The sequence below is a fragment of the Zootoca vivipara genome, chromosome 6 (assembly GCF_965207765.1).
Source record: "Zootoca vivipara chromosome 6, rZooViv2.hap1.1, whole genome shotgun sequence".
In the NCBI taxonomy this organism is placed as follows: domain Eukaryota; kingdom Metazoa; phylum Chordata; class Lepidosauria; order Squamata; family Lacertidae; genus Zootoca; species Zootoca vivipara.
In genome coordinates, this window is record NC_142589.1 from 91059424 (window position 1) to 91071687 (window position 12264).

General features: G+C 48.2%; 1 protein-coding gene across 1 annotated transcript; it reads right to left on the minus strand.

Moving 5' to 3' along the window:
• Positions 1-1991: 1991 nt before the first annotated feature.
• On the minus strand, positions 1992-9961 carry LOC118087286 (cathepsin G). Its single transcript, XM_035119808.3, has 5 exons — positions 9708-9961; positions 6645-6792; positions 5339-5474; positions 3988-4239; positions 1992-2650 (listed from the first exon to the last, which is right to left on the minus strand). The coding sequence occupies exons 1-5, from the start codon at positions 9766-9768 to the stop codon at positions 2516-2518; spliced, it is 732 nt and encodes a 243-aa protein (XP_034975699.2). The 5' UTR covers positions 9769-9961; the 3' UTR covers positions 1992-2515.
• Positions 9962-12264: the final 2303 nt, after the last annotated feature.

Genomic DNA, 12264 nt, shown 5'->3' on the forward strand with positions numbered 1-12264 from the left:
TGCGGCCAGAAGTGGCCAGAGCACCAGTCCACTGGTGGGAGCAGTCCAGGACTCCCTGGAGCCGGCTGCACATAGATTTTGCGGGGCCATTCCAAGGGAAGGTCTTTTTGGTTATCGTTGATGCATATTCCAAATGGTTAGAAGTGTCGATGGTCCCTAGCATGGCATCAGCTGCCGTAATCAAGGTGTTGAGGCAGCTGTTTGCTACCCACGGGTTACCTGAGACCATTGTATCAGATAATGGGGCAGCTTTTGTATCCCAAGAATTCAGGGCATTCTTGGCTGATAACTTCATAAGAGGGGTCACATCCGCGCCCTTTCACCCATCCTCCAATGGGCAGGCTGAGCGCATGGTAAGAACAGCCAAAGAATCCATTGCGCGCTTAATGGAGGGTAACTGGTCGGCTCGCATTGCGCGAATGTTATTTTTGCAGCATGCGACGCCGTGTACTGCGACGGGCAAGTCGCCAGCCGAGCTGCTCTTAGGTAGAAGACTGGTAACGGTGCTGGATTATGTCCACCCAGATAAAATGCCAAACCGTAATTCAAGAGCAACCCCCCAGGCTGAGACTGACACAACAAGGTATCTCGCCCCTGAAGATCTGGTCTGGGTGAGGAACTATTCACGAGGTCCGCGGTGGGTGGCTGGTGTGATCACCCGGGCTAGTGGACCTGTGTCCTATTATGTGACCTTGGAAAATGGGCAAGTTTGGAAGAGACATATAGATCAGCTGAGGCGCCGGGCGCTCAGCAGGGAGGAGTCAGATAATTCATCCCTGGCTAATGACGCACAGCTGCAAGACCAGAGTGAAAATGGTCCAGAGGTACAGTCACCAGGGGCTTCAGCAAATGAACCAGGGTCTGCTAGTCCTCAGGATGACGAGGTACAGGTTGGGGACCCTGAGATGTCTGGGACTCCCTCTGTTCCTGATGAAACCCCTATAGCAGCCCCTCCACCACAGGTAACACCCAATCCAGAACCTGCAACACCTGTTGTCAGGAGATCAGGTAGAAGTTGTAGGACCCCACAGTACCTGAGGGATTACGTCTGCTGTGCTCACTAGGGTGGGAGGGGTGTTGTGTATTGAGTCAAAGGATTTTATATCTGTATTATTATTGTCTGTATTTGCATTAGGATAAAGTAACTGCCTTTTGGTCCCAGAGGGTACAGCTACTATTGGTTCATTTAAGCTGCTGTATTTGGATCCTCTGTCTTATTGGTTTCCTCCAAAAGGCAGCACTGTGATTGCTTGATATTGTTCCCTCCAAAATGTATCCCTTCCTAGCTAGTCCCCTGTCCCTATAAATGTAGCTTTCCTCTCCTCAGTCTTCAGTCTTGTTCACTTTAATAAAGAGCTGTTACTAGAGAACTGTCTCCAGCATGTTTTGTCAAGAGAGCTGAAATCACAAACCCCACGTCACAACACTAACAACCATTAAAGAGTGCTCTTTGGGTTCCGTCAGTCAACCAGTTACAAATCCACCTAACAGTTACCTCATCCTGCACACATTTTACCAGCTTCACTCTCCTTCCAATTCTTTGCTTCGCCAGAAGCCTCTCAAGGTTGTGCCAGCCTGTTGCCTCCACCCAGGAATGAAAGAGCCTCAAAATTAGGAAAAGGAAAGACCTGAGAAGTGGAATGGGCTCAACAATTCGTGGGAAATGAACAAAGCAAGACGACAGAAGTTGGCTGACCATTTGTCGCGGGTGCTTTAGTTGAGATTCCTGAATTGCAGGGTGTTGGACTAGATGACCCCTGGGGTTCCTTCTAATTCAATAATATATTATTATTATTATTATTATTATTATTATTATTATTATTATTTATACCCCGCCCATGAATTCCTCCCAGCATTTCATTTTATTATTGCAACGCAACACACACACACACACACACACACACACACACCTGAACAACGGCATTTGTGATGTTCAACCGCCCTGGGCGTTTTCATGACATTTTCGGAGAGCCAAGGAAAAATGTACAAGATTAATGCTCAGCCATTTTGCTTTACTGGGTAATATACGTTTGAGAGAATGCAACAGAACAAGGGGCTGATTCCAGTTTTCACCCTCCCTCCCAACTTCTTTTCCACTCCCCATTTTGCTATCCTTCCCCCTTAGGGATATAACCAACCAAAGTGGACTTGGGGCAGATCCGCTGAAATCATACACTACTGTGCACTGGGATCTCAAGTATTATACTGCTTTAGACAGCCAGGATGGCTTCCTCCCAAAGAATCATGGGAACTGCAGTTTCCGCCTCCCCCCATAGAACTACGCTTCCCAGAATTCCTGGAGAGATGGGTCAACTGTTCAACTTCTCTGGGAACTGCCGCTCTATGAAGAGGCAAATCACATAAATACATTTGCAAATTGAAGACCCCACATGCTTCAATAGGTTGCGGGTGTGTGGGAATGCAGAATGAAAGCTGTACAGGTTATTAAGCATGCAGAAGGTTTTTTTTTAATAGAGCAAAGGGTGCTGCTGCTGCTGCCTGTTGCTTCTTCCCTTCAGGAATCCATGATTTTCTTGATCCAGGGAAGGAAATGGCCGATGCGAGAGTAAACTCCAGGAGGGTACGCATTACCAAATGAGACGATTCCTTGTACCACGCCATTGCACACCATGGGGCCTCCGGAATCACCCTGGGGGGGGGGAGAAAGAAAAGTAAACATCCTCACTGCTACAAGCTCCTCGAATGGCACCATTCAATTGCAAAGATCTGGGCTTCTGGCTCCAATTAGAATCGGTGCATCTGAGGGTTGGAGGAAGGCTCTTCAATCCAGCTCAGTGCAGACCCTCCAAGTGTCCCTATTTTCCAGGGACGTCCCTGATTTAGAGACGCTATCCCAGTTTCTGATTTGATCCCCGAATGTCCCACTTTTCCTTAGGATGTACCTGAAGGAGCGTCTCCACCCCCATCATTCAGCCCGGACACTGAGATCCAGCACCGAGGGCCTTCTGGTGGTTCCCTCGTTACGAGAAGCGAGGTTGCAGGGAACCAGGCAGAGGGCCTTCTCGGTGGTGGCGCCCGCCCTGTGGGACTCCTCCCATTAGATGTCAAGGAAATAAACCACTATCTGGCTTTAAGAAGACATCTGAAGGCAGCCCTGTTTAGGGAAGCTTTTGATGTGTGATGTTTTATCGTGTTTTTATAATACTGTAATTTATAATAATTTATTATTTATACCTTGCCCATCTGCCTGGGTTTCCCTAGCCACTCTGGGCGGCTTCCAACACAATATTAAAATACAATAATTTATTAAACATTAAAAGCTTCCCTAAACAGGGCTGCCTTCAGATGTCTTCTAAAAGTCTGTTAGTTGTTTTTCTCTTTGACATCTGGTGGGAGGGTGTTCCAAAGGGCAGGTGCCACTACTGAGAAGGCCCTCTGCCTGGTTCCCTGTAACTTGGCTTCTTGCAACGAGGGAACCACTAGAAGGCCCTCGGCGCTGGACCTCAGTGTCCAGGTTGAATGATGGGGGTGGAGACGCTCCTTCAGGTATACAGGTATTCTGTTGGGAGCCACCCAGAGTGGCTGGGGAAACCCAGCCAGATGAGTGGGCAATAAATAATAAATTGTTGTTGTTGTTGCTGCTACCCTGTTTCCCTGAAAATAAGCCATACCCATAAAATAAGCCGTAGCAGGATTTCTACGCATTTCCGCAATATAAGCCATACCCTGAAAATAAGACATGGACATGTCACCATGTCCGGAGCCCTTCCCTCCGCCATGCCACACCGTGCTCTTCCCGCTGGAATAAGACACCCCCTGAAAATAAGCCATAGTGTGACTTCTTGAGGAAAAATAAATATAAGACAGTGTCTTATTGTCGGGAAAACTCGGTATTATGTTACTGGTCTGACTCCCAAGGGTGCTTCAGAACTTTTCCATGGTTCCTGAGCATTGGCTGATGGGAGCTGGAGTCCAGTCGGGGGGGGGGGGGGAGCCACAGACCTCCAGCCCTGACCTCCCCCTCACCTGGCTTGTATCCCGAAGCTCGTTGTGGCTGCCTGCGCAGATCATTCCATCGTCGAGTTGTGAGTAGACCTTCATGCACTTTCGGCGGCTGTAGATGGTGACGTTGGTCTCAAAGAGCCTCTCCGTGTCCTGGCTGTCATCAATCAGGCCCCACCCTGCAAGGCTGCAGGGTGTCCCCTCGGGGAGGTCGCTGCTAGATGTTGGCAGGGGAATCATCTGGACGTATTTGTTCAGAGTAGCCTTGTGGGCCAGCTGCAGGAAGGAATCGGGAGATGCAGGAGGGTTAGCCAACGTCCCTGAGAGCCAGTGTGGTGTAGTGGTTAAGAGCGGTGGACGCGTAATCTGGGGAACCGGGTTCGTGTCTCCGCTCCTCCACATGCAGCTGCTGGGTGACCTTGGGCTAGTCACACTTCTCTCACCTCACAGAGTGTTTGTTGTGGGGGAGGAAGGGAAAGGAGAATGTTAGCCGCTTTGAGACTCCTTAGGGGAGTGATAAAGTGGGGTATCAAATCCAAACTACTACCCTTCTTCTTCTTCTTCTTCTTCTTCTTCTTCTTCTTCTTCTTCTTCTTCTTCTTCTTCTTCTTCTTCTTCTTCTTCTTCTTCTTCTTCTTCTTCTTCTTCCCTTTGCAATCTGAAGTCTGCCCTGTCCCTAATAATCAGGGATTGTCCCTTATCTCATGGAAAAACGCTTATCCCTTATTTGCCCCTTATTTCTCACTTTCTTCTCCTCTGCTGAGGCGAGTGCTAGGCTCAGCTCCTCCCTCCTATCTCTACCAGTGTCCCTCCTGCCTGTCTGATCTCTTTCTCTCTTTCTTTCCTTTCTTTACCCTACACTTCACTTTTACCCTGTTTGAGCACATTACAACGATCCTGGTCTGACTGCACTGGCTACCCATGAGTTTACGGGCCCAATTCAAAGTGCTGGTTTTGACCTATAAAGCCTTAAATGGCTCAGGACCACAATACTTCAAGGATCGCCTCTTTCCATATGAACCTACCTGGACCCTGAGATCATAGGCCCTTCTTCGTGTGCCTCCTCCTCAAGAGGTCTGGAGGGTGGCAACACGAGAACGGGGCCTTTTCTGTGGTGGCTTCCCGTCTGTGGGATGCTCTCCCCAGGGAAGTTCGCCTGGTGCCTTCATTACACACCCTTAGGCGCCAATGTATGTTGTATTCATTAAGTTGCACAGGTAGGGGGGGATAAGAGGAGTTGTTTCAACCCCTTCCTCCTTGAGGCCAGTGCCTTTTTGGTTTTATTGTTATTTTATTTTTGATTTTCAGTTTTATCCACTGATGCCACTGGTTATGAGGGTGCTGAGAAAGGAAGAGGGAGCCTGGAGCAACTCACCTTCAGCAGAAGGATATCATTTGCGACCGTTGCACCATTATATTCCGGGTGCTTGTAGTACGACTCAACGCCAATCACTTGTTGAGTGTCCTCGATGGCAGAGCGGTCGTGTGCCCCCAAAACCACGGTCATCTCACTGGAAAACAAGGGCATCAGTGTGCATTGGTAAGGGTTGTTGAACCGTGAATTAACCCCTCAGCTATCGTTCTCTCTTGGTGACAGGCAGGATGGGGGAATGTGTCCATTTCCCCAGTCTTAAATCCAGTTCCTCCGATTTCTACACCAGTTTGCCTAATAGGTTGGCAATTAACTAAGATGTTGTCTCTGCTGCTTTGTCACGGAAGTGTTTAACTTTAGATCACATGGGAAAGGTATTCAGCTGCAAATCTCCATTTGGAGGGAGTTTGTTCTCAAGCACCGTAGAAGGAAGCATGTGTGCTAATGTTTTCTCTCCACAAGAGAACAGCTTTAGGCTGGAATGGAGCCTGTGAAAGGACAGAGCTTCGTTTACAGCTCTGGTTGAAGTTATTTAATGTTTCTAAGATGCTGAACCTAGGGACCCAGGTGGGACTGTGGTTTAAACCACAGAGTCTAGGGCTTGCTGATCAGAAGGTCGGTGGTTCGAATCCCCACGATGGAGTGAGCTCCTGTTGTTCTGTCCCTGCTTCTGCCAACCTAGCAGTTCGAAAGCACGTCAAAGTGCAAGTAGATAAATAGGTACCGCTCCGGCGGGAAGGTAAATGGCATTTCCGTGCGCTGCTCTGGTTCGCCAGAAGCAGCTTAGTCCTGCTGGCCACATGACCCGGAAGCTGTCTGCAGACAAACGCCGGCTCCCTTGGCCTATAGAGCGAGATGAGCGCCGCAACCCCAGAGTCATTCACGACTGGACCTGATGGTCAGGGGCCCCTTTACCTTTACCTTTAAGATGCTGAACCTATGCTTGGACAAGCATATGATTTCACATGACTATTCGGATGTAACATTCATTGTTTTGGGTCTGTTTTGCAATGAGTTCTGCTAGTAAAGCTTTGAAACCGTATTTTTTGAGTGGGAATTTTTTGATTCCTTAAGCTTTTATTCATCCTATTGCTTCCATATGTGCAATATTGACAACCGCAATACTGTTTGCATAAAGCAGGTGGTTGCAGCAGCAGGGAGAAGGAAGAGAGAGGGAGAGACTTCACCTTGCAAAGGTCATTTGCCTCCGCATTTTTCACTTCCCCAGCTGGCTCCAAAGGCATTGCCAGCACCAGCCTCCAACCATTAGCTTTGACCCCGGCAACCACTAGGGATTGGTGAGATGTACCTCATGCAGTGCGCAGCCGTCATTACCCACTGGGGGCCCACCAGGAACCCACCGCAGCCAAAGCCCGTGTCCATTTTGAGGGCTGCCATGTAGGGTCTGGAGTGGGGTACTGCTTCCTGGCCTCCGATGATCTGGCTCCGCAAATGTGCTGTAAAAAATAAATCACAAGCGGAGGTCAGCGTCTGTCTGTTGCCTCTTGCTAGTTTTATGGGCACCACCCAGGCCGGCAGGAGGAAGAGATCTGGTATCCTGCTCCTTGAAATGGAAGCTCCATTTTCCCATTATAGACAAACTGTTGAGTAGAACATGAGAATACGAGATGAAACTGCTGCATCAGGCCCCCTGGCCCATCTAGTGCAGCATTGTGTTCTGACAGTGTCTAATTCTCATTTAAAGCCAGTTGTTGTTGTTGTTGTTGTTGTTGTTGTTGTTGTTGTTGTTGTTGTATTTACACATACATACATACCACACCCATCTGGCTGGGTTTCCCCAGCCACTCTGGATGGCTTCCAACAAAAGATTAAAAATACAATTAAAGCATCAGTCAATAATAATAATAATAATAATAATAATAATAATAATAATAATTTATACCCTGCCCATCTGGCTGGGTTTCCCCAGCCACTCTGGGCGGCTTCCAACCGAATATTCAAAACAGTACAGCATCAAACATTAAAATCTTCCCTAAAGAGGGCCGCCTTCAGTTGGCTTCTAAAAGTAAAACGATGGAAACAATGCCTTATGAGGAACGGCTTAGGGAGCTGGGTATGTTTAGCCTGGAGAAGAGAAGGTTAAGGGGTGATATGATAGCCATGTTCAAATATATAAAAGGATGTCATATAGAGGAGGGAGAAAGGTTGTTTTCTGCTGCTCCAGAGAAACGGACACGGAGCAATGGATTCAAACTACAAGAAAGAAGATTCCACCTAAACATTAGGAAGAACTTCCTGACAGTAAGAGCTGTTCGGCAGTGGAATTTGCTACCAAGGAGTGTGGTGGAGTCTTCTTCTTTGGAGGTCTTTAAGCAGAGGCTTGACAGGCATATGTCAAGAATGCTTTGATGGTCTTTCCTGCTTGCAGGGGGCTGGACTGGATGGCCCTTGTGGTCTCTTCCAACTCTATGATTCTATGATTCTAAAATAGTTGCTTATTGCCTTGACATCTGATGGGATGGCGTTCCACAGGGCGGGCACCACCACTGTGAAGGCCCTTTTTCTGGTTCCCTGTAACCTCACTTCTCGCAGGGAGGGAACCGCCAGAAGGCCCTCGGTGCTGGACCTCAGTGTCTGGGATGGATGATGGGAGTGGAGACGCTCCTTCAGATATACTGGGCCGAGGCCGTTTAGGGCTTTAAAGGTCAGCACCAACACTCTGAATTGTGCTCGGAAACGTACTGGGAGCCAATGTCGGTCTTTCAGGACCGGTATTATATGGTCTCGGCAGCCACTCCCAGTTACCAGTTCGGCAGCCGCATTCTGGATTAGTTGTAGTTTTTGGGTCACCTTCAAAGGTAGCCTCACGGAGAGTGCATTGCAGTAATCCAGGCGGGAGATAACCACTCTGGCCAAACAGTGCACAGGCAGGTAGGGTCTCAGCCTGCGTACCAGATGGAGCTGGGAGACAGCTGCCCTGGACACAGAATTGTGCTGCATGAAAGACTTTATTTTACCCATCCTGAATCTTACAGCATTCAGCTTAAGTGGATGCCCTTCTGCGACTTCTAGCATCACAAGAGAAGGGGAGAAAGCTTCTTCCTTCCCTGCATCATTTTACAAACTTCATTCATGCTTCCTCTTTACTCACCTTTTCTCTGAACAACAACAACAAAAGCCCTAAATGCTGCAACATTTCTTCCTAGGTGAGTTGTTCCGTCCCCTTGACTGTCTGGGTTGTCCTTTTCTGATCCTTCTCCAACTCTTACAATATCCCTTTCGAGTCGAGGCGGCCAGAGTGGTATTCCACGGTATTCCAAAAGCAACTGTGCCACAGAAAGGTCTCCCTAAATTTCTCTCTCTCCTCTTAGCTTGGGACAGAGGTGGACAGGCTTGGAAAGGGAGACAAGCGGGATTGCCCACAAGTCAGATCAGTTTCAAAGGAAAGGACTCTGGATTTGTATCGAGGCCACCACTTGGAGACAGAACCCGATTCGCACCACTGTCATGGAGGAGCGAGCAGTGTCAATAGATTGCAGAATCATCAAATCGTAGAGCTGGAAGGGACCCCCAAGGGTCATCCAGTCCAACCTCCTGCAATGCAGGAATCTCATCTAAAGCATCCAGGACAGATGGTCGTCCAACCTCTGCTTAAAAACCTCCAAGGAAGGAGAGTCCACCACCTTCCAAGGGAGACCGTTCCACTGCCAAACAGCTCTTATTGTCACAAAGTTCTTCCTGTTGTTTAGTTGGAATCTCCTTTCTTATAACCTGAAGAAATTGGCAGGAACCTTTTGCCCAACGTGGGGCTCGAACCCACGACCCTGAGATTAAGAGTCTCATGCTCTGCAAACTGAGCTATCCTAGAGATCAATTCACCAAGAGCGTTCCCCTCTTTGCTGCCTTATGAGGTCCACCCCACAAAGTTGGAGAATGTTTAAAATTTATTTGCCCCCTCTTTAAAGGGCTGACTCCAAGCAATTTCTGCTCAGAGCAGACTCCTTGGAATAAATGGACCTTAGCCACGCTCATACATTTCAATAGATCCACTTGTAAACCCTGAGAGGCATTCAGCTAAGTCCTACTCTGGGTAGTCCCATTGCAAATAGTCTCTGTTGGGGATCGATCCCCTACCTACAAGGTCTACAATTCTAGTCACGGCTATTCATTTGAATGGGACTGCTCTGGGACCCATGTTGGACACACCCCTTATGTTTATGCACATTCTCTGGCTGTGCAAATTTGGCACTCTCTTCTCTTGCACCCGGCTGGTTCCATTCCGACAACATAAAAATGAATGGCACTCGCACCCTGAACATCGCAAATGCTGAGACTGGCTCAGCCTGAAAAGGAGCAGCAGAAAACAGCTAATCAAAGGCAGTCCTTTTTTTTTTTTTTTGGTTTAACTCACCTGTTTGGGCCCATGACATGGACAGGAGCAGGAGTAGGAGAGGCCGGCTGAATCTCAACATCTTGACGTTCTGCTTGCCAAGCTACAGAACTGCCTGGTGCTTAACTGTCCACCTCCTCAAACTCACAGCTTTTATGAGCATCTGACTGCGTCTCCCCCAGGAAGCAACAGAGACTTGAAATTCTGATAGTGGCGGTTCCAAGCAAGCTTGAGTAAGCTAAAACGGCAATCAGATAGCGAGGCTGTTGGAGGATGGATGGCGGCTAACAGATTGAGGTTGAATCCTGACAAGACAGAAGTACTATTGGGGGGGCAGGGGGCAGGTGGGTGTGGAGGCCTCCCTGGTCCTGAACAGGGTAACTGTGCCCTTGAAGGACCAGGTGCGCAGCCTGGGGATCATTTTGGACTGACAGCTGTCCATGGAGGTGCAGGTCAATTCTGTGTCCAGGGCAGCTGTCTCCCAGCTCCATCTGGTACGCTGACTGAGACCCTACCTGCCCGCAGACTGTCTCGCCAGAGTGGTGCATGCTCTAGTTATCTCCCGCTTGGACTATTGCAATGCGCTCTATGTGCGGCTACCTTTGAAGGTGACTCGGAAACTACAACTAATCCAGAATGTGGCTACTAGACTGGTGACTGACAGCGGCTGCCGGGACCATATAACACCGGTCCTGAAAGGCCTCTATTGGCTCCCAGTACGTTTCTGAGCACAATTCAAAGTGTTTGTGCTGACCTTTAAAGCCCTAAACAGCCTCAGTCCAGTATATCTGAAGGAGAATCTCCACCCCCATTGTTCAGCCCGGACACTGAGGTCCAGCTCCAAGGGCCTTCTGGCAGTTCCCTCAGTGTGAGAACCAGGCAGAGGGCCTTCTCAGTGATGGCACCCGCCCTGTGGAACGCCCTCCCATCAGATGTCAAGGTAATAAAAAAACTAGCTGACTTTTAGAAGACATCTGAAGGCAGCCCTGTTTTTAACGTTTGATGTTTTATCGTATTTTTAATATTCTGTTGGAAGCTGCCCAGAGTGGCTGGGGAAACCCAGCCAGATAGGAGGGTTATAAATAATAAATATAGCATATCATCATCATGTGGTTGGATCCTGCTGGGGTTCAGAATGCTGCCATGCAATGTGCCCAAACTGTGAAATGCCCAACTAAGGACCATAAGAATCCAGTGATGAAAGCATAAGAAAGACTGGGCATCATACATTCATACCGTAATACCAGGTCCACACAAGTCTAAAAAATGACCTTGAAGGTCTTATTACTTGCCCACTGCAAGCCACTCTGGGAGCCCCCTTTTTCTGGTGTAGAGAGGGATTAAAAAAACACAATACTTTACATGACAATAAATAAATAGATCTCCTAAAATCTCTGTCAGGTCTGCCTTGCAAAGAACATGCATGTAAACTACAATTCAAAGCCATCAAGAGTAAAGGGAGCTGGCTTGGCTCGGATTAAGTTTTGAGTGGCCTAGGCTCAACTATCTTAGCTTCAGTCCAGCCCTGCTCAGAGTAGACAAACCGAAATTGAGTGGCCCGAAATGTAATTTCATTTCATTGGGTCTGCTTTGAGTATGACTAATACTGGGCACATCTCCTTCAACGCAGGAATATGCAACTGTGCCGTACAGCAGGATCGAACCTGCAACCTTGGCATGCTCTAACCAACCGAGCTGAACTTACAGCAGAGGTTGGATGGCCATCTTTCACAGATGCTTTTGTTGAGATCCATGCATCGCAGGGGGTTGGACTAGAGGACCCTCAGGGCCCCTTCCAACTCCATGATTCCATCAAGGGGTTGGAGCAACTTTACCCTGTGAGGAACGGTCGCAGGATTTTTGCCTTTTTTTAGTTTAGAGAGAAGTCTATAAAACGGTCCGTGGCATGGAGGAAGGCGATGTTAGAATAATGTTTTTCCTCCCTCTCTCGATAAACGCTGGGAAATTCAAGACAGTTGGAAGTGAAGATGAAAGTGCTTCTTCACTCAGTGCGTAGTTTGTTTGTTTGTTTGTTTTTGAATAATTTTTATTGGGTTTTATAAACAAGAATAAAGGTAGAGGTACCCCTGACCATTAGGTCTAGTCGCGGACGACTCCGGTTTGCGACGCTCATCTCGCTCTATAGGCTGAGGGAGGTTTGTCCGCAGACAGCTTCTGGGTCATGTGGCCAGCAGGACTAAGCTGCTTCTGGCGAACCAGAGCAGCGCACGGAAAAGCCATTTACCTTCCCGCCGGAGCGGTACCTATTTATCTACTTGCACTTTGACGTGCTTTCGAACTGCTAGGTTGGCAGAAGCAGGGACAGAACAACAGGAGCTCACTCCATTGTGGGGATTCGAACCACCGACCTTCTAATCAGCAAGCCCTAGGCTCTGTGGTTTAGACCACAGCGCCACCTGCATCCCTAGGAATAAACAAGAATAATGCTATACAAATAAGTATACCAAGTTTTCTCATGTCATTTGTATATCAGAAAAATAGCACAATGAATGTGGAGTAATAGCTACAACATCTGGTTCATTATTAGTGGCCAGTGTATAAGTTCTTGGTTCATGAA